Source organism: Pelecanus crispus, chromosome 4 (assembly GCF_030463565.1).
Source record: "Pelecanus crispus isolate bPelCri1 chromosome 4, bPelCri1.pri, whole genome shotgun sequence".
Classification (NCBI taxonomy): domain Eukaryota; kingdom Metazoa; phylum Chordata; class Aves; order Pelecaniformes; family Pelecanidae; genus Pelecanus; species Pelecanus crispus.
Genome location: NC_134646.1, coordinates 29,352,398 through 29,379,491, shown reverse-complemented (window position 1 = coordinate 29,379,491; position 27,094 = coordinate 29,352,398). Strand labels below are relative to the sequence as shown.

The window sequence follows — 27,094 nt, the reverse complement described above, 5'->3', positions numbered from 1 at the left end:
CTAATTGCCATGTTTTTCCTTCTTTCTCCAGGAACTTGAACTAGTAGTTTTTTCACACATACTTTGTGTGTTTTCTTTTCCCACCCCCTTCCCTTGTACCCTTCATTTCAGATCTGAATGAGTGTGGACTAAAGCCGCGGCCGTGCAAACACCGGTGTATGAATACCTACGGCAGCTACAAGTGCTACTGTCTGAATGGCTACATGCTTATGCCAGATGGAATGTGCTCGAGTACGGCAAGGCTTGTTGCTTTCTTTTTTCAAACTCCTCAAGATCCGTGCTTGGGTTTCCCTGGGAAACTTGTGTGAAATGAAGATGAGTCCCAAAGTAAAATATTAATCGTGCTGGAAATTAGGCAGTTGCACAAGATGAGCTGCTTTTTTCTAATGAAATTAGGCTGAACAAAATGAGCAAATATTTTGATTTTATTAGTTTTATTACAAGTTTCCCCAGAAGCATTCTTCAGTGCTGTAAATCACCGTTAATTGGCCTTCAAGGACAAGTGCTTGCAGTTTTCATTGCAGCAAGACACCTGCAGTTCTGCTCTGTTATGTCCTTATGAACGTAAAATCATTAAAGCTGCAGATGTTGGTTGTTTGACTGGTATAAAATTGTGTTGTCATCTCTCTGGAGATCAGGTTCCTACTAGCCCCATAAAAGTGGGTATTTTGAGTGTCTGGCCAGAGAGAAGGAGGAAAGAAATTATGTTTAATTAGAGATGGTCCTATTTTAAAATGGCAGTACTGTTCAGGAGGGTTTATGGTACATACTGGGCTTTATGTTCCTGATGGAGGCTGCATTCCATGACACAACTTGCTACAATTGTGGTGGTTTTCTTTTTTTTTTTTTCTTAGAGATGCAATTTGTGGAAAGAAAAAATCTGCTACATATGCATTTGCTCTTTAAAGCCTGAATGGATACCTGTCAAATTCAACAAGCATTTTTCCACTTCTATCGTAATTATATGACATCTTAACTCTCCCACGTTTTTAGTCATTTTCTGGTACTGATCAGAGTCCTTATCTAAATATGTTCAATTATTTTTCCCTAGATGCCCTTACTTGCTCGATGGCAAACTGTCAATATGGCTGTGATGTACTGAAAGGGGAAGTACGCTGCCGTTGTCCTTCTCCAGGACTGCAGCTAGGGCCTGATGGAAGGACTTGCATAGGTAGGTGATCAAATGTAGATTTAATTTTTTTTCTCCAAAATGTTTTTATCCTTACACTGAACCCCGTTCAAGAGAGTTTATCAGATGTATTTAGAATCCATCATACATGCAGTTTAAAGACGTTACTGATGAGAATTGGGATAGGCATGTTGCTCAGGTGCTCTCAGGTTGTATGTGTCAGAGATTGCCAGTGTTTTCCTCCAGTCCTGCAAGTTTCATTGCCTGCTTAAAACTTGCACAGGCTGCTTGGCATCCAAGCCCTCAGCCCTTACCACTCCTGTTACTGGGTCATTTTAAACTATTGCTAACAGAGACTCCAAAATACCTGCCAGCATAAAAAAAAGAATGGGGAGGTCAGCTCTCCCTCTTACCCAACAAGATGGTGCCTAGTCTCAGGGAGTAGAGGGCTAATTTGTGCAAATTATTGAGATTATACTGGGACAAGGTGAAGGTGTGTGCATGCTCCCAATATTAATGGGATTGAAGCGACTGTCTGTCTTCCGTACTGTGAAAACTCCAGGTTAAAATAAACTCAGGAATTCAGACTGTGTAAAAGTGAAATGTTTTGTTCCCACGTTCGTGAATGTGGAAAAGGTGCTTATGGTTAATCAGGCTGTATTGTGCCACACTCTACTGTGGTCTGAAGAACAGTGTGACATGTGATTTCATTAGTCATTAACTATACATCCTGAGTGGATATGATGCTCCAGTGATTTTATTATTTATATCCTATGCAGTGCTGCAGTTCCATGACCAGTAACAACACTTAGAGTGAAAGAATGTAAGAGAATGTGGATGCCCTAATTATCCATTTGGGTATCATGGCTGTCCACGGGGGAGGTGGTTTGCCAAGTGGGTGACCCATGCTGACCAAGAATTTGTTGGCAGAGCAAGGGACAGATTCTAGATCCTCTGATGTGAGGAGCAGGCTGAGCTCTAAGTCGGAGGCTTTCTGAAGTGCATGATTGGCATGTCTATCTATGCAAAAGAATGGGTAGAACAGGTGAAAAAACCCCACCGTTGTCACATGCTGAAGGGATTGAATTGTGATTAATCACACTGTGTACATTATGGCAGACAGAGATCTTTGGAGGAGACTTGTGCCGTGCCATAGTGAGACGAGTGATTTTAAGTACCAATTCAAGGAGGTTATACCAAGTACAGAAATTTGCTAGAAAAATACTTGCAAGATTTTTATTTTATAAGATTACAAGACTTTATGTGCATTTTTATATTCAGGCAAACTTCATACTTTGAAATAAACAAACTGCATTTTTCATGCCGAAGACTAGCACTCAAATCAGTTATATGAAGCACTTTCAGTTCTTCAGTGTAATTTTCGAAACCCCACCTTTTTCCCAGAGAGGTGAAGAACTATGTACCCGCATTTCAGTTGGGTGTGCATCATTCAGATTGGTATCAATAACCTATTTTTAAAATTTTCCACAAGTATTTCAGAGCAGCTTTGTACAACACAGAGAAAGTAGTCACAGCAAGAGATCTTTGTCCTTCACGGGTCATAACATGATCTACTCCCCTTTTTTGGTAAGAAGTAGTTGTGACGTGCGCCCTTTTTGTGTTTTTTCTCTATCAAGTTTGAGTTGTACTAAAACCAGTAAACACCTCCAAGAATTGAAGCTATTTGGGGTTAGGACTGTGCCTTTTCCTCACATGTGTACAAGCCCATCACTGTTGGGGAGATTGTCAGCTCTGGCAAGGGTCTGGATATTGCTGCAGTACAAATAGAAGTGTAGATGACGGTAAAAAAACCTGAAGCGTGCATTGGCTGCGGCTCATGAAATCCTTGTTTGAGGAGAGTTTGAAAGAGAGCTGGGAATGTAGTGCTTATTTTTAGCACAGGTGGAAATTCCTCTAGGCATTGTTCTATTCTTAGTTTAACCCATGCTGATCATTCTCTTGTTAAAACGTTCCTTCCAGATAATCAGTATAGAGCCACCAAACAATTTGGCTATAAAGGTAAATCATATAAACTAAATAACAATGAATTGAAAAAGAATTCAGCCAAGTGTTCAGTGAAAATACAGATTAATAGACTAATTAATTGATTAATGACTCTTGAATCAATAAATCAATCAGTATTGCCAGCTTTTTGGATTGGGATTTTCATTTAATGAAATTAGCAGTATATATATTTCAGCTTCAGAAGGTCTGAAATTATTTGAGGACTGACTAATTATTTTCACTGTAAAATAAATTCTTTCTAGTTGTTTTGGTTTTGTATAGAAACTTGAAAATAGGACCTTGTAAACTTAAAAACTGTTTTTAAATCAATCTCATAGTTGTTTAGTGCTTGAGTTGGCAATATGGTCATACGCAGAGCAAGAGAGAGGCAAGACTTTGTAATTCTGCTTCTCTGTTGAACACTGACCACAGCACGCATTAGGTGCTGTCTGTATTATGTGCCTTCGGAGCGGCTCCCTGGCGCTAAGTCTGGGCATGCACCTCCATGGCAGACCAGGCTGAGATCCGAATACAAATCGCCCCTTCATGCCGTGGTTTTCATAGGAAGCAGGCATGAGCCACAGCACGTTGCAGCAGGCAAAGGGAAACAGCCTTACACCATTTGTGCCCAGGTGTGAACTGGCATGGGTCCACGGACTTGAAAGAAGCCACAGTCACGGTACTGTTTGAGAACTGCAGGAAACTAATCATAAGCACTTGCATATCAGCTTCTGGCTAATGATCAAGAAGTGTTTTTCCACCAATAACAAGCATCCACCCACCTCTGGTATTAAATGCAAGCAGTAGACTGTTAACTTTTTTCCATTACTTTTGTGTCAGTTTTCAAGAGTGTATTGATTAGCAGTTCAGTCCTGTATCTTTAGGATGTTTAACTACCTAGAAAATTAAACAATGCCACTACAGTGCTCTCATCATCTAACATACTTCTTGCCTTATGGGAATTTGCAAAAACATGAATATGTAGAGAGGGAAAGGCAGGACAAGCTCCATTAGGTTTCAAAGAATATAATCCATGCCATGATGAGGTATATTCAGTGGCTAATTTTCTTCTTACTGAATTGCTTTTTGAAGTTGTGGTGTAAAGATAAAAACAACAACAAAGAACCCCAACTAACTCATAGTAATCAAGAGTCTGAAATTTGCAGCCTTGAAGTAATATTTTAATAAAGGCAGAAGATTGTGGCTTGTCAATTAAATAACAGTAAGGGACCCAGTAGAATTTATAAAACTGTTAATAACGTACTGAAATCCTAAAACTTTAATAACAGATTCAAACCAAGAGGCAGATTTATGAGGAGATTCAGGCACGTGGAGAGGTCCTCAGTATTGGCCTTGTTTTCTTCCTTGTTCAGGCCTTTACCGCAGCATTGCAGGAGCGCTCCTGACTGAGAGGAAAGGAAAGCTGCTGTGTCAGAGCAGTCTGATGGGCCAGAGTGTGGGAGGGAGCTCAGGGGTTGAATCCTTGCTGTCCTCAGTAATTCTTCATGCGGAGTGGGACAGTGCCAGCAGGAGCTACTGGGACAGCCTGTCTAGGCAGTGATTCATGGCTTGAGGTCACTTCTTTTGGCTGCGGGAAACACAGCTTGGAGAATTCGAAGCTACATCTCCCCTGCCTCAGGTAGCTGCCCTAGCTAACCAGCAGTTTTGTGGTAATATTTTTCCTGTGCTGTGCAAGAAGCTCAGGCTTCTGTCTGCCTTGTTCACGCCTCTTTCACAAGCTAGGAGGACATCAATCACTCGGCTTTGTTTTGCACTCTTGACACCTGCAGCTGAAGTGCTCCTTTTGGGGAAAGAATTGCGTGGAGAGCAAAATGTTGCTTTCCTGATAGAGCTGCAGAGCAAAGGCTTGAACTGTGCTCTGTAGATCAGCAAAAAATGCCAGGAGTGGCGTGCATCAGAGGCTGCTGCGCATGGCAGGCCTCCACCTCAGTGAAGAATTAGGGTTCAAGCACTCAGCAGGCTTCAGCTCAGTTTCCAAGGGCTACAAAGTGAGTGGTAGTGCAAGCAGCTTCTGTGTATCAGCCTGACCTCATCTGAGAGTTTCCCAGACAGTGAAAGCAGTGCTGGGTGAGCATTGCCTGCTCCCTGGGCCTCTGCCTGGCTTGTAGGTCAGCGTGAAGAACAACATCTTCTGGGAGATGAGGGGCATCAGACATTTGCTGAGCATCATCCGTGTCATCCCACTCCTCTGTCCTGGCCTGTAGGTTGCTTGCTGAAGCACTGCTTCAGGTCCTGCTGGCAGCCCCTGGCAGGGCACATGGGAGCTGTGTATCTCAGAACCTCAGAGATAGTTTAAGGTCACTTAGGTAGCCAACCTCTCTGTGAAAGAGGGGTCAGCTACAGCGGAGGCACTGCAGGGTAAGAGGTTGCAAGGAGCACGTACTCAAAAAGCATTTGGCCTGTGGTAACTAACTGGTAGGAGACCCAGAAATACTGCACCTCTGGCATTAGCTTGAACACTCTTTGTTCAGAGCAAGTCCTGAACAGATGAAGATTTCCTGATAGGCTCAACGGGCAGGTCATAGATTAGGGACATCTGAAATTTTTAAAAAAACCAAACCACTTCCTACTGCAGGGTGATGTACTTTGAATGTGCACGTATGACCTGTGCTATGGGAACAATATGTCAGGTGTGTTTCAGAAAAAGAATTACTGGGGTAGTTTTTATTATCATTCTTTGTCTGTAGATCCAGGTGCTGTCTTTATAACCAGGCAGGGCTTAGTAGGACAAAAGTAAGTTATACAAATAACATGAAAGAGGTTTTCTTCAGACGAATACCATTACAGTTCTAAGGATGAGTGTTTTGAGGCCTTGAAGAAGCTGTCGTGCGTTCTGTGGGGCATTAGAGAATGTCTCCTCTCCAAGGGGAAGGGTACCAGGATGGCAAGAGCATAGAGCAAGCATTCCAAATTCAGTAGCGATGCTTGTTATCCCAGTGCATCTCTTGTCACTCACAGTATTTATAAAGGCTTCTGGCACAGGAGGCATAAAAATTTGGGCATGTGACCAAGAGCTGAACTGAGATGGCACAACCAGAAGAAGCGCTCGGGTGTTATTGCTGGCTGACCAGCTTGTAGCTGAAAGGACCTTATCAAAAATACTTTGGCTATTCTTCTTTAGTTTTTCATTATGTGAAACCAGTTTAATTTAGATAGTATAGATTGTATTTTAACAGCTATTAAGAATAATATGGTTCCTTTGTTTCCACAGATATTGATGAATGTGCTACTGGGAGAGTTATCTGTCCACGATTTAGGCACTGCGTCAATACTTTTGGAAGCTACATTTGCAGGTGTCATAAAGGCTTTGATCTAATGTACATCGGAGGCAAATACCAATGCCATGGTAATAACAACTTATTTCTTATGTGCATGTGATAGAGCTGCATAATCTAAACTGAAATTAATGGTTTAAAGAGGAATGTTTGCTTATTATGGCTGAAATGTTGAAGCAGTTGGTTTGGGTTGCACTGCATCTGTATTTTAGGAAAGAGTGGATTATAGAAATAGGCTGTGAAAAAGAAAGCATATATTTGGCCCCCATTCTTATAACTGGTTCTCCTGTGGAAGCTAGTGGGAGAGCAGAGCTGATGACCCCAGGAATTCCTTCCCAAAGTTTTTGTCCCCACAGGTTTCGCTGTGCGCAGGCAGTTGCAGGTCTGGAGCAGCATATGAGCTTAGGCTATGTCTGAGCTGTAAGCGGGTGTGCTCTGTAGCATGCCCCAAGATCCTAGATAAGGAAATGTGGCTAGAGCACACCCCAGCTCCTTCCAATCCAGGCTGCCCAACTTTCCTTCTTCCCCTAAGACAGGTTGGGAAAAGGCAGGGGCTGAGAAATAACCTGTCTTTGTCTGGACGTGAGACTGGAATGCAGCTGGTGTATGCCCTTCAACAAAGATGTTTCCAGGTCCCAGTCTTAGTTTCCCAGGGCCTCAACTGGTTATGATCCTTTCACTGAAAACAGGATCATGTGGAGATAATGAGGCATTGCTTTATGTTTGTTTAAGTATATGTTTGGAGATAAATCTCTCTGCAGAGCACTGGAATTTGGAGATTTTTGCTTGCATCACTAACAACAAATATGGAAATGCCATATAAGATGTTTGAAGCGTTTTCTACTTGATGTAGAAACATCTATACAGATATATAATAGAGGAAGCATTTTATGAAAAAACAGTTTAATACCTGTGTGATTAAGAACATGCATATCCTACATGCAATTTTTCTTTTCTTATTATGTCACCTTTAAGAAGTGGTTATTAAATTGTGATCTTCATGATCTCAACTGCAATCTACATACAGCACATCATCAAAGCTGATGCTAAGGTGTATATATAAGATGAGCAATATCCAAGTTGCACAATAGTCCCTTTTACCCTGATGTTTGTATCACCACGCTGATTTGTGACTGCCTTATCTTCCCACTGGCAATTCAGTTTTATTAAATTTTTCAAAATTAATAGTATTTTCCTAATGACCATACTACTGTTTGTGTTTTTGCAGGGATAAGCATTAAGTCAAGTTTCTTTGACGTAAATGATTTTTTAATGTAACTTTCTGTTGCAGATATAGATGAATGTTCCCTTGGCCACCATCAGTGTGGTAGTTTTTCACGATGTTACAATACACCAGGATCCTACAAATGCAAGTGTAAAGAAGGGTACAGAGAGAATGGAACAAACTGCATACGTATGTAATGCTCCTTGTAAAAAAGGAATTCTGAAAGTAAATGTGTCCCATGTTGTAAATTTTGAGATACAGCACTATCAGGCTCAGTTTCTCTTAACTATTTTTAATACTTAGTAAGAGGACAGGGAGTCAGAGTTTTCTGAGTCTTAGCATGCCTTGGTAAAAATACCTTTCCCTGAGACCTTTTCATAATTAGAAAGAAATTCACCTCTCCCTGTTCACAGCTTCATTCTACAGATTGCTTTAGGATGAGAACAACTGAGTAAGCAGGGTAGGTCTGGTCAAACAGTACATATTACTCATACCCTGTTATTATGTACACTCTGCCACTGGTCCATTTCAGCAGCTCACCCCATCCACTCCCCACTGCTCCCTAGACGTGAGCAGAGCCGAGAGGGAAGATTTCTCTGGAAGAATTCTGTGTTGGAGAATTCCCTTCCTCACCTCTCTTGGGAGAAGCACCTGTCCCCCTTAGTACAGAATAGGCCACTGGAGCTCCCCCACATTTGACATCCCTCAGGACTGTGCAGCTCTATGACATCTGCTGAATCTTTTTGAGGATCCTGTGTTCATACATGGGTTCTGGTCTTTGGTGACTCGCTGATCTCTTTAAAGAGCAGTACCATTGTGGACTTGTTTCCTTTCGCTGTAGCTGTCATGCTAATGTGATCTGGCTAAGGTGATCTTTCACAACCTGAGTGCTTGCAATTATATGTGGATGAACTTCACATGTGTTACTGGGACGTAGTCCTAAGGTGCATTTTATATTTTTATATACCATAATGTAAAAAACGCAGGGTATTCAAAAGAACAGTAATAAACAGGTGGCCAAGAGAAAACCTTTTTACCTGCAATCATCAAACAATTAATTGTTTAACAAACAGTAGTTCTTCATTTTAACTCCATTCGTGTTATACTTGAAATACTTGTACACAAAATAGGTGACTAGAGTTCTTACTGGGGCTTTTAAGATCTCCTGTGAGAAAACCTTTTTACCTGCTATCATCAAACAATTAATTGTTTAACAAATAGTAGTTCTTCATTTTAACTGTGTGTTATACTTGAAACACTTGTACACAAAATATGTGACTAGAGTTCCTGTTGGGGCTTTTAAGACCTCCACTGAGATATAAAAGGCTTATTAACAAATAGAAAATTATAAATAACAAAACAGATGTTCTTGCATTTCACGTCCACAGAAACTCCCCCTGCGAAACCAAGTTAAAATTTGTTGTCTGCCCTTTTTGAAATATTGGGGGAGATGGTACTGTAGGCACTGTCACTGTGGTGTAGGTGGTACTCAGTTCACCTTCTCCTTTTTGTGGAGGCTGAAAAAATGCCATTTACTTAGTTTCCTGGTGTTTAGCAAAGGTAAAGATCTAAATGAAGGCTGTTGGCTTAGGTTCAATCTCTGTAAAATGATTAATGCTTGTTGACAAGGAGAAAAGTTTAGAAAAAGTGGAGAGGTCTGTAAGATAACGTTCTTAAGCTAAAGGTATCTGGCCATCCATGACCAAAATCGTTGTAACATCGGAGTCTTACTAAACTCACCTCCACTCCTGAATACAAACTGGTCCAGTTTAGAGGGCTGCTTAACACACATCTTCGTGTCCATGCTTTTTTACTAACAGTGGTTTTGGGTACGTTTTACCACCTCTGAAAGAGTGTTGATGCTTGGGAGGAGGTGGGGATGAAAGTCTCTTGGTCTTCAGTCATTCTAAATCATCTCTAAACTGCTGCAATGAGAAGTAGTATTTAAAGGGATGTGATAATTTAGCAGTGCTGATGCTAAAGTATGTTTCTAATTAGTGGAAACATTCAAAAGAAGAGAAATTACTTCAGCAAAGACTCTCCGTGTCATCATGAAATATATTCTTAAGTTTCTGGAGCGAGAGACTCAGATATCCATTTTGGTCCCATTTTGATTCTCTTTGCAGTTATTCTTAATGTTATGATTGAACCACCTGGTCCCTATCATATATTCAAGGGCAACAGCATGCTCCCTAAGGGAGGCAGTGGTATAACCAATAGGATTCCTGATGTTGAAGGCACAAGGCAACCCCTCAGACCACCATATGTACTTGCTATTGTTACAGAAAGGCCGGTGACCAGGCCAACAACTCGTCCTACACCCAGGCCAACAACTCGGCCTACACCCGGGCCAACGACTCATCCTACACCCAGGCCAACAACTCGACCTACACCTGGGCCAACGACTCATCCTACACCCAGGCCAACAACTCGACTGACACCAAAGCCAACCACTAGGTATGTGCCAGTGACAACAAGGCCAGTAACAAAGCCAGTGACGAGACCTCCACCTCCACCCCCACCTCAAGCTACAACGTTAAGACCTACACTACCACCACAAAGAACTCCTCTGATAACAACTGAAGAGCCTTCACATATTCCTGTTGAAACTACATCTTCCCAAGGAATTACAGATGACAACAGGATCCAGATAGATCCTCAGAAACCTCGAGGAGATGTGTTCAGTAAGTAATTTTACATATCGTTTGATTTATCAGAATTGTAGATGCAGTGAGGTGAAAGCATGTGCTGTACTGTTTGGGTTCTTTGGAACACTTTATCAGTGAGAACAAAGACATGAAACTGAAAGTGTTCATATGGTAAAGCTGCACAAATAATTGATTTTATGACTTAACAAAAATGTGGGGAGGAAGTTCTGGATCAATTCAACCAAAAATTTCAATTCTTCTTCCTGAAATTATTTGTGAGTATATTGTCCTGTGTAAGTGCTTAACTTAATTATGCCTTCAGAGGAAAGTTTTGGAGAGTGAAAGACATTTTATTGAAAAACACTGAAATGCAACATAACATAAATAGTTAATGGATTCAAATTCAGGGAGTTGAGTGTCACTCTTAGACAGCGTATTTCCTTAGCTTTAAGAATGGTAAGAAATGGGACCATGTCTGATGACCTAAAGACTGTTAATGTCACCTTATTGTGTGAAATCAAATAGTCCTGGATGTTTATGACTAAGCAATGGCAAAATTGCATAAAAATAACAGAGAGGCTAATTTTATGACTGCAGCTATGAAAATTGATACATGAAAAGCTGAAGATAGTAAAGATTCTCATAGCACGAACATATGTCATTTTAAGAGCTTCTCTGAAAGCTACAGCACCATTTCTACGCCAGCTTTAGTGCATACCACAGAAGACATTACTGGCACATGCAGAGTTATACATATCTGCCAAGAAATACTCAACACCCGATTTCATCTTCAGTTCTGCTGCTAATTTTAGATACGTGGAGGGTGTGCTGGATCAGCCCTTCTCCTTCAGCCTGATGTACAATAAAGCTGCTGAAGCAATGTAGTAGGAGGAAAAGTTTGCTGTCTTGGAGCAGGTGTACAAGCAACATGGGAGGTTTTTTCCGGTTGCTTTGGCATCTGTGTGGTAACTTCTTGGGCTGTGTTCTCTTAGGTCATTACATAGTGAAATATTTTGTTCCGTGTAAAAACCTGTTTGTTTTCCCTGTTGACGTTTTATCTGCTGTAGACAGTGTGGTAAATTTAAAATGGAGACAAAAGCTGACTTAGAATTTGGGAAGATAAATCCTGCCACTACTCAGAGGAGTGTGCTTTTGGCTTTTTCAAGGTTATTTTTTAAACAATCTATATTCAATTAAAATATAAAAACATTTTGGTGTAAAATTCTAAAACGAAATATAGTAAAGACTCCCAAAAGTTAATATAATGGGAACCAATAGTTAAAAATATAGAATTCTGTGGAAATTTTTCTAGACTCTAGCATTGTGTTTCCCAGGCTGTCCGTGTTGTCTGGAATTCTAAAGCAGAGGGATAGTTTTCAGCTATTTTCATGAAGTCATCACAATCATCTGTATAAAGCTTATTATCTACAATTAGTCTTTCTGTATTGTCCCTGGAGGCTCGATTTTGAAGCTAATGCTTTCAATAAGTATGCTTCAGATATAGGGGTTTGGAAAGCAGGAAAGTGAAAGTGTTTAAGTTGGTTTTCTGACTGTAAGCTTACATTATGGTACGTACAACAAACACAGGAAAAGTTGATCTCTGCTAAGTAAGTGTTTATCAACTATTTAGGTCAGCTGCCACCCTTTGAGGTTTGTGATATACCTGCATAGCTTCAAAGGCTTCAGTGCACCATACAGCAGATTTCCAACAGGTCAAGCACCAGCAACTGTTACTGGCTTCAGTAGGTAATACAGGGACAGATACCTCCTCAGATCAAGTCAATAGATATGTCTTTAATCTCATATTATTTCTTCTTCTATCCCCTGCTAAAGATATACTGGATATACATATGTGTGTGACATAACTGTGTGACTGAAGGCAGACACTCCACGTGTGCTCTAGATGGTAGGAATTTGCATGGTGCTCGTAGCGTAATCCTTAACGAAGCTGGTATCATCTCTTTTCTTTCTGTCTTTCTTTCACGACTACTTTGAAAGTATCATCTAGGTAGTGGTCACTGGTGTCCCCTCCCACCTTCTCTCTGTCCAGAGGCATTTATTTAGTGAGTGCACAAAAGCATTTGTTTAGGATTTGAAAACTACAGTCGGGTGCAAAACAGTTCTCTAGCAGAAGAATGCGCTACCTTGTCAAGGAAAGGTGTTACTTTACTTATTGAATCCTGTTACTGTAGGAGTTTGTGGGGAACGGGAGAAGTTTGAGTTCCTCATGTGGGACACCTAGAAAAGCGGGTAGAAAAGTTACAGGCACATACTTTACTACAATGGGATGTGCAGGGCATGACACAGCTTGTCCTCGCCTGCTCTGAGACCTGCACTTCTGAGGATAATACTGAGATACTCAGTCATCCCCAAATGTCATCACACCAGGGGTTCAGCAACATGGGAGCGTTACTGCCAGGCGCTGAGTTCCTGGGCATTGGCTGGGCTGCAGAACTGGCTGCGTGTGTGCTCTTGGCCAGTGGCAAATGCAAGATCAAGTGCATTAGCTCAAATGCCTTTCATGTTAGCTTACAGATGGCATTTGCCGGGTGGATTAAGCTTCAGGTTCCTGCTGGTGTGCTGCAGGCCAGCCCTGCCCCTGCTCCAGGCCCGTGGGAGAGCAGTGCCTGACTCTGTTAGGCTGCAGCTGCTCTGCATGAGGCACCGCAAGCTCGGGACAGCAGCGCTTCCACCAAGCGTAAGCTAGGGCCTCTCGAAAAGCATTCCTCACAGCCAAACACAATGTTAACAACCACATTGTTAAGACAATACAGAATTTTAAACTGAAATAACTAGTAACATTTAGCTAACCTCTGACACGCTTCTTATCTGCCATGTGGATGTGCCAACCTTCCCCCTCCAAAAACATTTGTTGATTTTTCATTTGCCTCTCTATTTCCTCAGGGAAGGGGCTTTTTCAGCTAATTCCTTCAGCTTCTTTAAAACTGTTGCTGTTTTAATCTCACCTACATCAGACATCTTTGCGGTATTCCTGGGTTGTGGATATGAGCTAATTTCATTTGGCTTATACTGAGCCTCTAGGTTTATTTCCCCATGTCATCTGCTTCTCCAGTTGAGGCAGCAAAGAAGCTCAAAAATGAATTTGCACTGCGGTCCCTGTATGCCTGCCTGAAAAGAGAAGAGAAAGCCTCACTCTTGCCGCCTTTGTTTCCAATGGGAGAATGCAGGCAGCAGTTTGGTCATCTTGTAACACCCATGGTCTCAGAAAACAGAGGAGGATCCACTCAGATCATGAAGTAGGACTTCAGTTTTGTAAAGTCTTCAGAAGAGTTACGGTGTCTTCTTAGATGGCTGTTTCCTTGTGTGTTGCCAAGGGCTGTTGTATCCCAAAGAGTCACAAAAAGGTAGTGTTTTATAACACAAGGATGGGCAAAACCCAGCACAGAGGGCACTGTAGGCAGCAGTCACTGGCAATTCTGATCTTCTAGCACTTAGCATCTGCTGAAGACCTCAATATTTAAAGTTGTGTTTTTACGCTAGGTTACCTTGTGATGCATGGACTTTTTCCTTCCTTTTTTCCCTCTTCAGGCTCTGAAGCCTTAGCCAGACTTCGACAAAGCAGCGTGACAGTAAATGCTGTTTTGCTTAGCCATCTGATATAGGTGGTACTTCTGTTAGGCAATCCATGGCAAATGCGTAGTTGCTGCTCTGTACACTGATAGATGTCCTAGTGCACGAGACCAAATCATGCAAACATACTGGTGGATTGGGCTGGATCAGGAGAGGAAACATGGGCAAGCATACTTGTTTTCTGCAAGCATCTCTCAAATTTTCATTTTTCATTATTTAACCTTTTCCTGAGCTTACCCTTGTCAACTCGTTGCTCCCTGTTTTCTCCTTTCGTGTTATTTGACCTGCCGTCCCACATGCTGAGTAAACTTGTCCTAAGCTTTCACTTCAGAACACTCTTGAATGTGCTGCTCAGCTTGAAATCAGCTGAGGACTGGTGAAACTGGGCTGTTCAGCGGCGACAGAGCACAAATGATAATAACGCTGGTAATGTTATTTAAATACCTTTGCAATTTTTGAAAGGTGTTGTGTTGTTGCATTTCTTTAGATGCTTTACCCCTTTTCTAAAAATGACTGCAGTGACTTTGGGGAGCTGCTTTTTCAGAGAACAAAAAAATGAGTATTCTTTAAAATGGAATTCCTACACTTGGCCTTTGAACCACTTAGTCAGATGCAGACAGTGGAATCTGGCACCAAGGATAATCTTCTCCTGATATGGATATGGGGGGAATGGCAATGAGGGAGGAATGCAGCGATGGCTTAATATTTAACTATTTCAGGACTGATACAAACTACACAGCGAAGTACAGAGGTATCTTTTCTGGTTACTTGGATAAAGTGTCTAACAAATAGAATGTACTTCTCAATAAGACTATGAATTTCTGCTACCATTGGGATCTGGGTGATAAGCATTAAAAGCATAAACTTAAAAGACAAAGCATAATACTAGATGTCAGCAGAGCAAGAACAAAACCCCTTACCTGTATTAAAAGATAGTTCAGCAATTTTCCTTCTTAGGCCTTAGTGGAGCTGAAAAGATTGGAATTAGGAGACTTTTCTCGTAACAGCTATTAAAAAAATTTAAAGACTGGATTAAAACTTGATTCTTTCTGCTCCCCCTTTCAATGACTGGAAAGTCCTTAGCGCAGTAAATGCAGTTATGTGATCCTTGAAGCTGTTGAAAAAAGGGAAATGCTAACAGCAAAGAATGTGGGTTTTGTTATTCCTTGATATCATCAGAGTAGCATCATTTTACAATAGCATTTCATTTGTCTTCATCGTTTTGGCACCTATTAAAATGTATTTGTCTTAATATGTAAGCATTTAATATAGGCATTTTGTTCCTGTTTGTACTCTGGAGCTAAATCATAAGATCTAGGAGTCTTGCAAATCACACCCTCCATCGGTCTTGCAGCTAGTTTTATCCCCAGCTCTGATATGTAAGCTTCTGTAGAGTACTTATTTTAGCTGTGTTTCCCTGAAACTCAGTTGTCACTCTGCACCTCCTGAATAGCTGCTCATAGAAAAGCAGGCAGGTTGCTTTTCAGAAAATCTTCTGAGAAGATATATAATAAGATGTTTGATCTGGTCAAAGTTAATGAGCCTTGTAACTGCCTGAGAAACGCAGGATTGGACTTTAGAGTGGTCGCACGCTAGCACCATCTCTTCCCTCTTACAAAAATGGTACTGTAGAGGTGGGACAGTCCATGAAAGCCCTTCCTGAAATAATTCTCACTGCAGAATTTGAATTTGTGGAGTTTTAGGCAACATATCCTGGACTCTGCAGGTATCCAGATAAAAGGGTGAAGTGTTGCCTCTCTGTTGGCCTTCTTTTTAGCCCAGCATTTATCAAAGTCTTCCCTGGAGGAAAACAGGACATACTCTTTTTTATGAAGTCTGACTGACCTCTGGACTACCCTTCCTTTTAGGTATTTTCTACTAGTTCTGTGAGAGATCTCATCACTTGTGGGGGTTTTTTTGGAATTTAACAACTTTCAACTGTAACTATTCAGTCAAAAAATCTTTGCCCTTTTTTGTTGTTTTTAACAAATGGGAAGCTTGGTCATGATTATTGTGTGGAATGGAACTGCATAAGAACACAGTGTTTGTTGTAAGGCAGAACACTGTATTATTAATAGTAATAACAATTACTAATAACATGAAGCTGCACTCCATGTTTTGTTTTGGTTTTGTAACACCAAAACAGTGATTATTCTGTAATTACAAATAACATGACATATGTACACACCATCTCTTACACTCCCAAACTCAGCAATTAGCAAGTAAATGAAAAAAAAGTCCTACTGTTTTCCCAAAGGATTAAAAAGCTGAAAAGAAATCAGTCTTCTGCAGTTATTAAGTGTTCCCCCCCACATTCATGCATCTATGAAGAACTTAGCTCATGAACTTTGAGAATATGGTACTGTTGATGTATTGGCTCACTCAGAGCTTATAAAATTCTCCAAGAAAAAGAAGCCAAGTTTATATTTAACAAGCTTTATCAAACCATTGAAGTTAAGTGAAAAGCATGCTGATACACTCTATAAAGTACACAGAAAGGGCCTGGAAAGCTTGCAGAAAATAATTGTGCCAAATACTTTCTCCCACGATCACCACTCAACATATTAGTCATTGTAGCAAAAAGAAGTGTACACATGGATCAGATTTAGGGTCCTGCATCTCTTGTTTCATATCAAGTGCACATTCCTCTAATTAGGTCTGAGCACTGAAGTGACTCGTTTAAAGCTCTGCAACACGTTCTTCTAGAAGTTCATAATAACAGTGTTTAGAGAGGACTTTAGAGAGAAGTTTTGAAGAAATATTTTATTGTAGAGCTTTAATTATAGGCAAATATATCAACTTTAATTTGGAGAATGCTTGTATGTGTGCACAGATGTAACTCAGATCTGTATAAAATAACCATACATACAGTACGTACGTACACTGCGCTCAGCAGTTTTGAAGCGAATTGCCGACTTGTTGTTCATAGCGTAGGAAATGAACGGTATCTTTTTTCCTTAGCACAGTCCAAGAAGAGGAAAGGCAAGGTGATAGTCCCTGGGGGATGCAGCAGAGATGTGTCTCATGCGTGGGGACTGCTGCATTCCCCAGGGAGCAGCAGCCTGCAGTGTGGTCGTAACGCGAGGCAAAACTCCGCTGTGAGGGGTTAGCCAAGGCAAAATTGCGGTCAGAGCACTGTCCTGGCAGAAATGACAGTAAGTAACTTATAGGATGCTGTTCGTTTAGCAGCCTTTGTCAGTAAATACTCCTGCAAAATTTGCTGTCCCAGGTGGCTGGCCACAGTAAGCCCAAGAAATTGAATTACCAGTTTTAACATCCCTGAGCAAACCCACTGCAGCTGAATTTAAACTGTGCCGATCGCTGCTGTGTGTACCACAGTGGCGGTGGTATAGACACGCATAGACAGCTCACACACGTATCTACTCCATAAGCTACTGCTCATGGCTGTCCGTGACTGTAATGCAGTTAAGAGCAGTGTAAGAGTGTGTATGCTGTTACACGTCAGAACAGCTTACATCGCCGTAAGCACCTCTGTGCAGGTGTGACTGTAGCTGTACGATGTGCTTGTTCAACTGTCCCGCCTACACGTCAGATAGAGCTCTTAGGAAAGACGGCCGTATACTGCTGGGAGGGATTAAGGGTGAACCATGGTTTTAGAGCATTCCTGTTCCGATTTTTTGCTGCCTGAGGCAAATGGATTTTTTTTTTTTACGTAATTGAATATAGTATTTGTGCATAAATGTACTGCAGGGTGATTATTGGCCTAGGTGGTGTGGACTGTGCACATTTGTAAGGTTTCTTTCATGTCAAATCTCAAAATTCTAATTACATAAGCAAAAAACCAGATTAAACAAAGCAGCAAAAATGACAGTGTATCCTTAAAAATTAACAGGCCTTTACTACCCAACGAACCTAAAGTTCTTGAGGCTGTTTGAGCATTAATATCCTAGACTGCAAATAGACATAATCTAAAATCTACAAAGTATTAAAAAAAAAAAGAAAGGAGACATAATGATTCAAAAAAGACTATAAAACTAAGGAGTCAATCGGTTCCCTACAGACTTCAAGCTTTTTATTTATTTATTTTTATTATAAAAAATTTCCATCCAAGATCTGTAGCCTGTAATATTACTTTTAAAATACATTAGCATTTGGTCGACCTTTTATCAGACTGCTTATTTTGTCCTAATTGCAAAAAGCAGGAAGCTACTTCATTCTTGTTTTTAGTTTTCCTCTGTCTTCTGGCTTCAGAGGAGCTCTTGCGGTAGTGCTATTTACGTGTTGTCCTCGTGCGAAAGAAGTTTCTTCTTACCTTTGATTAGATTTCCTGAAAACAACAGTCCTTTATTTCAGTTTAGAACTGCAAATCATCTCAATTCTTGTTCTCACTTGCCTAAGAAGCCTACAGAGACATTCAGATACTTATTTCAGCACTGCAAATGGAAAATGTGTCAAGTTTTTAATAGATAAGGCCCTTACAAATACTGTAGGTGTCAAGAGGTGTCTATAACATTTAAGGACATGTCTGAAACACATTACTACTGTTATTAATTATGCGCTAGACCTGCCTCTAAAAGAGGAGTTTCCAAGGCAGCTCTGTCCAGTGCAGTCTGTTTATTTCTAGTTGACAGCTGTCCATCAGGCCTGACATTGGTGTGTTATTTCTGGAGACATACAGACTGGCACAGGGTCTGCAGAAGTTAAGTGGAAATCTTTGTAGCCACCTGACTTTGGCAGCCATCGCTCCCACAAAGACCTCTTAAATTTCAGCTTGTCCTGGCTGCTGAATGTCTAATAACCTCTGGGCCCGTTAATCACCGAGAACGTTCCTTCTTGCAGCTGAAGGACAGACCTTGTTGGAAAGCAAAAAGTATAATTACAGTTGAATTCCAGCTTCCACTAGAGCTCCTCCTTCTCAGCTCTCAGTACAGTCCTGGTAATTGTTTAGGGAGCTCTAATCCGTTGCAGCGAGATGGCTACACCTTCAGCTGTGTTTCAGAGGGTAGGGGGGTGGGGGGCCTCAACAGAGATGCTCCTATAAACATCTGTGGAAGGTGAGTGGATCGGAAAGTTGGAGCAAGGGCTTTAAAGTGGCTTCATTTTATTGAGAAACCACTATCTTTAAAAGTGCATTTGGAGGGTAATAGTGTGCTTCAAGGTTAAAGCTTTTTTCTTTCTTTTTTTCCTGGTTAAAAAGGAGTTTTCATTTGAACAGCCTTTAGCAGATTTGGAATCACCTTTTACAGTGCTCAGATAAATGTTACAACATAAATCACAAATCACATAGGCATAAAGTTTATGAATCCTCATGTCAAATACAATATATTGAATTCGCCAAGAAAAGCACAATGCCCAGAGCTGTTCTGCCGTTTTTTATTAAAGATAAGGAAGTAGGTCACTAACTACCTTTATCTCATTCATTTCTGAAAAACTGCTTTTCTCACAGTTCCACGCCAGCCTGGAGTGAGCAATAATCTACTTGAAATACTTGAAATTGAAAGAGGGATTACTGCCGATGAATTTGAAGCAAACGATGACCCAGGTAAAGATCACGTCTCCTGTTCAGGGCCTAGGGTTTAGGATTTTTTGAGATGTCTTGGTTTTTTATACATTTTTACAAGACTCCTAAATCTTATGCCCCTTGTTTAAACTATGCTTTCTAAAAAGAAAAAAACCCACCACCTAAGTGGTCCCTTATCATTTTATTTCCTAACCAATTTAGCACAAAAATAGTGTGAATTGTTAATAATAACACTAGCATCCTTTTTATTGTTTTAGTATTTTTGTAGATTCTTTTTCTAGTGCTCCTTCTGCTGCATTTAATTTTTGTATTTACTCACTAGTGTCAGGCGCAGGGGAAGTTGCTGTAGTTCCCCAACCAAAACAATCAAAATCACCTTTTTTTTTTTTTTTTTTTGTTGACCCTCTGCTCTGTTCTGCCTAGGTGTGCTGGTACACAGCTGTAATTTTGATAGTGGACTGTGCGGATGGATCAAGGACAAAGATGATGATTTGCACTGGGAACCGGTGAGAGATGTGTCAGGTAAGATACCTGTGTACGATCGCATCCTATAGTCGAAGAACCACCCAGGCTTGAGGTTGATGACAGTTATTGCATTATGATGAATTTACACAGCTTCTGTTCCCTTTAGTTCCAGGATGTATTTCACACACATACCTGTTGCGTGTATAAAAATCAAAACTGAGGATTCCCAACATGAAAGAGCAACTGAGAATTTGCACTTTTATCATAGCTGGTATCTTTACAATAGCAATGTCTCTGAAGGAGTAGTAAATGTATTCCATAAAAGATTATCTGTCTTAAAAGAATCAGAACAAAGACGTGGACACAAACATACTGATTTCTATATTAGCAGCAAAATTGTAGAAAGTGCTGGAAAACAGTCTTTGTTCTGCTGCTAAATAATATTCTAGTTTAACCTCTCAGTTCGATTTTATTGAATTCTACTCTAAGTTACAGCAACCTGTATATAGGAAGGCTGTTAAGTAACTGGAAGGAGGACAAGTTAGATGCTTATATGCAGAGACTTCTGAAAATGGGTATGTTTGGGATGGTAAAAAGCGACCTTGTAATGAGTATTACATGGGAGCGTGTACGAGCCACTTGCAGGATAGGAGAAGACCGGCCCCAGTGGTCAGCCAAAGCAGCGACCCCTCCCACTCGCACCCCTCTGCCGCTGTAGTCCCAGCAGAGCCGCACATCTGCCCTGCTGGCAGTTGGCTGTATTTTGTCCCCTCTCAATTTTACAGTATGGCACCTCCAGAGAGCCTGGCTGTCCGTGCCTGCGTACCCTTCCCCCAGCAGTGCTTGCCCCACAGCGCGGGGATTAGACACACGTCTCTGGCTCCCCGTAATGATGGGATTACTTCATACCCAGAAGAGCAGCCTTTGAAGTGCACAATGCTTACATTATGTGAGGGGATGGCAGACTTCGGAAGGAAATGCGCTCTCAGGCCGTAAAATGTTACAGGTTAAGTTGAGGGAGGGTGAGGGCGCTGAAAGCCATTTTCCTTACGCACCACCTCATCATAGATGTCTGTCCTTACGCTGCCATTGACGAGACGGTCATTTGCCACCGCAGCGGGTGACCTGGCGCCTTTTTCAGGCTGTTCAGCTGGCGAAGTGGAAGTGCTGTCTTCACTTACTGGGCAGGCCCCCTCCCCACCCACAGGCATGCTCTACTATTTCATATGCTCCTTACGACACTTAAAGTCTCATGAATGACTCGGACAGCAGAGCAGAGCTCCTTCCTCCCGCAGATGGGAAAACAGGTAGCTGTCTCCTGCTTGCAGACTGGCATTTTGAAAAAGATCACACATATATCAAACATCTTTTTGAAACACTGGATTTAAAAAAGCTTTGTTTCTGAGAAAGTAAGTCACTCAACCCATATTCACTATGTGTACTCAAAAGTTGTTGTTAGCACGTATTAAATCCCAGAATTATAATTTTTAACTAGGGTTTTTTTTTTTTTTTTTTTTTAGACTTTTTTCGCCCCTCCTACATTGCTTCCCGGTCAGGGACAATCTCAGCTTTTTGTTTCCTGTGTATGTTCTGCCGCTGTTGACATAACCTGTTAAAACTAGTCCCTTGAAGTCACCCACCCACTCCCTCCTGTCTAGAATACCTTGTTGCAAGGATTTATTTTCACAGCTTGTTCCCGAGTGTTTGCTTTCACCTTTCAAAGTTCACTATTTATTGGTTTATCAGAATCTGCATTTCGAAAGGTTCCCTGCTGAAGCCTTATAAGCTTATCTTGCATGCCGAAAACGCTGATTTGAGGGGACCTTTTCCTGCAGGGGCTTGCCTACAGATAGGTTGCCTTTGTGCTTACCTAAATCTGTTTCCTATTGATTGGATTCAGTCACTGTAACTATCCGAAAGAGATGCAGTTAATGAGTCAAGTCAGTACTTTTATGGTGATATAATTGTATCTACAACAAACAGGTGTAGTTAGTTATACTCTGTTATGCTTATTTTGGTGGTTAGTGACCTTGATACAAAAACAATGCATTAAAAAAATTAAAAACTGGGGGGGGAACACAACAAAAAAACTTTAACAGATCCTTGGACAAATGGATCCCACTTCCATGCCCAAATGCAGATCTGGGGCCCCAGACAGCAGCGTAATACTTCGCTTTGTTAAATCTCATTGAGACCAAAGAACTTAAAAACCTGTGTAGAAGTAGTGAATTGGAGACAAGGCTGGCTTTCCTTTCAAGTGTGTGACAAGCCCTGGTACATTGTTGTTAAAGCTGACAGCTTTTGAGGGAAATCACTGTGGCTTTCAAAAAGAAGCTTTCACTCTGGTTGAGTAGTAGCAGGGTGACAGTTTAAATGAAAAATATTTTTATATTCTATAATTAAGTAAAGACTGTGTACGTCAACAATATTACAAACCCCCAATATTTCCACATCATCGGTTTCAACTAAGGAGCCTAAATGCCACCTTTACCTTAAGTTCATTAAGCTTGGATTTTTTGATTAAAAAAGATTAAAAAAATCTGATCTCATTAAAAAAAAAGATTCTTAGGTTCAGAGTAAGATAAGAATATTCTTTTAATTTTTATTTTTTAAAAGTAAACCCTCCTCTCTTTGGTAATTTCAAATTTTAAACTTATCATCCACCTTGCAGAAGTTTTAATGAAAAGTACAAAGAAAAAATACAGGTGTGAGTTTTCTCCAAGATGTGAAGTCTCATTGTAGTTTTGAGTGCCTATGTGAAAAGGTGTGTGGGACTTACGGAAGGATATGCCTTTTTTTGTTTGTTTGTTTAATGGATGTTGCCATACCTGAGATCCTCCACTTTTCATGTTCTAGGTGTTTTTATGAAGGCACCTTTACTTCATACATGATCAGAGATAATAATATGGTTTTGAATTAAGTGTGTCTGTTCACTGACAACTTACTACTGTTAGAGAAGACTTCAGGGAGTGTATCAAGTTAACAGCCATTCAGAAATCATTACTGTTTCTAGCTTTCTGTATCTAACCCAGATTAAGAGTTTAAATTATGGTTAAATAAAAAGGCTGTCGGTGTTTGCAAATGGATATGCTTTGACACTTAACCTGTTGGCACAGTTCCCAAACAAAAGGAAAGGGACGGAACCATAGCTCAATTACATGATAACATTTATGCTGGCTTTCTCATTGATCTAGCCAATAACAAAAACCTGCCGCTTACAAGGTGCGTAAATGTACACAGTAGCTTTAATGTCACTGTGATTTAAAATCATGCAGTCATCAAGGGGTTGTCAGAAATTAAGGAATGCATGAAATTTTCATTTCAGAAAGAGGTATTATTTGCTTTGTAAAAAAGAAATTAGCTGGGCAAGACCTAACCTGGTACTAATGTAAACAGAACACCAGTACCGTAAATCTGACCCTGCAGGAGGCAGATGCATCAGTTCTGCTTCATGTTCCAGCAACTACATGCCTTATTTAAGACTCAGTGGACCTTGTGGAGTCCTTTTTTATTTTTTTGACTTTTTAATGACTCTTGCGCATTTGGTCCTGCAACATAGTAGAATTTAAAAAAAAAAAAAAACAAACCAGTAACTGCTGCTTCTTTTGCAGGGGGACAGTATCTTACTATCTCTGACCCCAAAGGCAAAGAAGGAAGAGTAGCACATCTTATCCTGCCATTGGGTCACATGGCTCAGGCCAGTGACTTGTGCCTGTCGTTTAGGCATAAGGTGCCTGGACTGCATTCTGGTGCCCTCCAAGTCTTTGTAAGGAAAAACGGTGCTCATGGACCTGCCGTTTGGGGAAGAAATGGTGGCCATGGCTGGAGACAGACACACATAACTTTACGAGGACTAGGCATCAAGAGTGTAAGTACCGATGCATGTGCTGCATTCTGGTTTTTTGTATGAGAAGCTGAAGCCGCTTAGATGGTGTAGCACTGGACCGTTTGTCTTCTGGGTGCAATTTCAGCCTGTGTTTTACTACTTTGATCCCTGCCCATGGAATCATGTTAAGGATAAGAGAGTCATTGTGCATTTTGTCAAATTAGTTTTTTGCAAAAAAACCCTACCTACAGCACTAGACACATAGGAAACTACAAAATACTGAGCTACCTTGTAGAGCCTGTTTTCAGGGAATCGCCATGCAGGAAAGAGCAGGCTAATGAACAATGTCATACTGTACGTGGATTTCCAGAAAGCCTCTATCAAGATTCCTCATGAACAATGCTTTAAATAATACAGTGCCATGAAATAGGAAGAATCATCCCCTGTGGATTAATAACTGCCTAAACCAGGGCAAAGATACTGAAAATAAGTCATTTTTGATAATGAAGGGAGGTTACATGTACAATCTCACATGGTTTTATGCTCTTCCAGCATACCTGCAGCTGATCTGGACAAGGAGGTAAATGATGACCTAACTATGCCAATAACACAAAATGATTTAACGCAATCAAAAGAAAGTCTCTGGAGTGCCACGGAGAATCTTTTAATAGCTGAAAATCTTAGAAACATTGGGTGATACACTGATAGATCAAAAGCTCAGCATTTTTCTTCAACCTCTGCTTAGCTTTGAAGGTAGTTTCTATTTCAGATCTGAAGAAGGTGCTTGGGTGCTTCAGGGCCCGTTTTGCTCTGACTTATGTCAGGTAGCCTAAAAAAAGCTCACACATCATAATGTTCATGGTGGGAGCAGGCTACAACACACACAGAGTATATGGTTCTAAAATTAACGTTAAGGCTGTAATTACTGCAGTTAATTTTCCAAAAACTTCACCTCAGCAAAAGTAACAAAGACACCTGACCTTCTGTTAGCTGTACATGAGTATCAGACTGAGAATGTGGAAGTTTATAGCAGGTGAACAGTATATTTGCCCCATTCTTACCCTTTTCTGCCAAGTTTTAACACCTCCTGCAATCCTCAGGTCTGTCTCGCCTTATAGAGCAGTTCATTGAATAAGTGTGTATTATTAACATGTTGTCTGGCAGAAAAGCAAATGAGTTTGAGACGGCAACCAAGACCAGCAGTCCCCCTTTGCACTGTCCCCTGCCTCTCTTGACCACCTCAGCAGTAGCTGTCAGCGTGGCTTGCCAGCTGTAACCCATCGCTGGTCCACAGACCAGAGCTGCCTCACGGCACCTTTCGGAACAGTCGAGTTTGGGATCTTGTCCAGCCAACATGGGGAGCCTGGGTTGCTGACCTGAACCACTGTGACATTTATTCCAAGGATCAGGGAATGAGAGAAAACTCAAGTTAGCAGGAAAGGCCTCTGCCACAGAGAAATCAGGAGGAAATATGGAAGCTTGATTTTCTACCTAATTAAAAACCAAAAGTAACTAAACACTGGTGATTTTAGGGGGGCCTACTGGAAACCTGAGAAGAATATGAATGGAGACCAGAATCCTTCATCACACTTTCTACTGAATTAGCGCTATGTAAATTATTTCTAAAGCACACCCAAAATCACTCATTTCTAAAACAATAATTCATTTATTCAACATGGAGTTGAATAAAAAAAAAAATTCTGAATTCTTTTATTTCTAAAAACATAATTCAGTATATTCAACACATACTTTCTCTGACTTCCTCTGTTCCTAATCCTTATTTGAAAGTGTGCTTTCAGCAAGCATCCAAATTATTTTTAACTACACAGCTGAATTTCTGATCTATGTATCCGTCTTAACTCTATCCAGCTCAGTGATAACAGCAGACTTTTACAAAGTTTTGCTGTAGGCTTCGGATAATTTTAAAGCCAGGGTCGAAAACATCAACCACATTAAAACAGTTCAGGCTTCTGAATCTACAGCAGCAGCAGAGGTGGGCAATGCTGATTTATGGGAAGTGTTTCTTAAAGTCAGCTGGCCATTCTGTATATCATCTCCAATTTATGCTCCAGTCCTTCTAGTCAAGTTTTGTATTTGTTGAATTTCTCCTACTCAGGCTAAATCTGGACTGCTAATGATGTGCTTAAATCCATACCCAAAGTTCCGCTGCCATTTTGCGAGGAGCCAGCCCTTCTCTAGATTACCATCAGTCTGCAGGAGCCAGAATTTGTTAAATAAAAGATGGGTGTTTCTAGTTCCCATAACTAAGGCAGCTGCAAGGTGCTTTAGCAATGGAAAGCTCCTCTTACACAACGACTTTCAGAATACAGATGATTTTATGCGTTTGCCATGAGGGACAATGAAAACAGTGCAGAGATGATATGTAGAAAGCGCCCGAGATTCTCTTACGTGGCAGTTTGTCTCACCTCAGCAGATGGTGCAACTGGAGCAAGTCTGTCCTGAGCTGCTGGTTCTTTGTAAAGATCCTGCCAAAGTGAAGAAGGGAGAGGATCAGGAATAGAAAAAAACAGCTGTAATTCTGAGCAGAGTAAATAGGCTTTTGTGAGTCAGTTACGATTGCCTGAGCTTTCTTATGCTTTTCCTTTCTCACTGTTGAGACCTCCCTCAAGCAAAGCTTCTTGCATTTTACTTTACTTTAGCGCTCTAATTGTTCTATTTCTCTTCTCAGGTTATTTTCAAAGGGGAGAAAGGGAAAGGAAGAACTGGCGATATTGGACTAGATGATGTGATCTTGAGGAGAGGACGCTGCTCTGAAGAGCATTAGCAAAGTCAATGGGACCAGCACAGTCATCTCCTCTAGCCCTTCTTGTGCTATTCCTATCAAGCTTTGAAACAGAACTGCACAAAAAAGAAGAAAAAATTGGAGAATGACAACTTTGTAGTCCACTAAGTGCAATCTCACTGAAACTTCACTTAAAAATATGGAGAGAAGCTCCCAGGGTTCAGGACCTCCAATCCCATGCTGGTTATTTCTATTAATCCTTACCCCAAATCATATTTTGTTTGTAATAACTTCTAACTTCATCCCCTGTTAAGCTTGGTGAGTGCTCACACAAAGAGCACTTGTGAAAAAAGGGAGAATTAATTACAAACGGTGGCAAAAGAGAGCTCCAGCTCAGAAAGTTTTAGTGTTAACTGATACTCATTTTCTTCCTGTAGTGCTACTCTTTCATTGATGAGATTTGATAGACAGTGGGATTGGTCTAGCTTCAGAGTCACCTCAGATTAGCAGAAGGCTGGACCTGAACTTTGGCTTACTGCCATTGACCTTTGAAGAAGGGTTTGCTTCATATTAAATAGCATTTATTTTGGTGTTGCATCTGTATTAACAAAAAGCAGTTACATAGAGTAGGCACTGCATCCTGTAATATTGCTACTGCTGTGTTTTGTGTATATGTGTATGGTCA

At 40.8% G+C, this 27,094-nt stretch overlaps 1 protein-coding gene across 1 annotated transcript in view; it reads left to right on the top strand.

Moving 5' to 3' along the window:
- Positions 1-26,451, top strand: part of NPNT (nephronectin) — a 52,579-nt gene extending 26,128 nt beyond the window's left edge. Inside the window, exons 6-14 of the mRNA XM_075709519.1 lie at positions 112-231; positions 1,052-1,171; positions 6,366-6,500; positions 7,721-7,843; positions 9,940-10,338; positions 19,301-19,396; positions 19,799-19,897; positions 23,452-23,708; positions 26,356-26,451. Of these exons, the coding sequence (XP_075565634.1) occupies positions 112-231; positions 1,052-1,171; positions 6,366-6,500; positions 7,721-7,843; positions 9,940-10,338; positions 19,301-19,396; positions 19,799-19,897; positions 23,452-23,708; positions 26,356-26,451 (1,445 nt within the window). The remainder of the gene's footprint in view (positions 1-111; positions 232-1,051; positions 1,172-6,365; positions 6,501-7,720; positions 7,844-9,939; positions 10,339-19,300; positions 19,397-19,798; positions 19,898-23,451; positions 23,709-26,355) is intronic.
- The last annotated feature ends 643 nt before the right edge of the window (positions 26,452-27,094 follow it).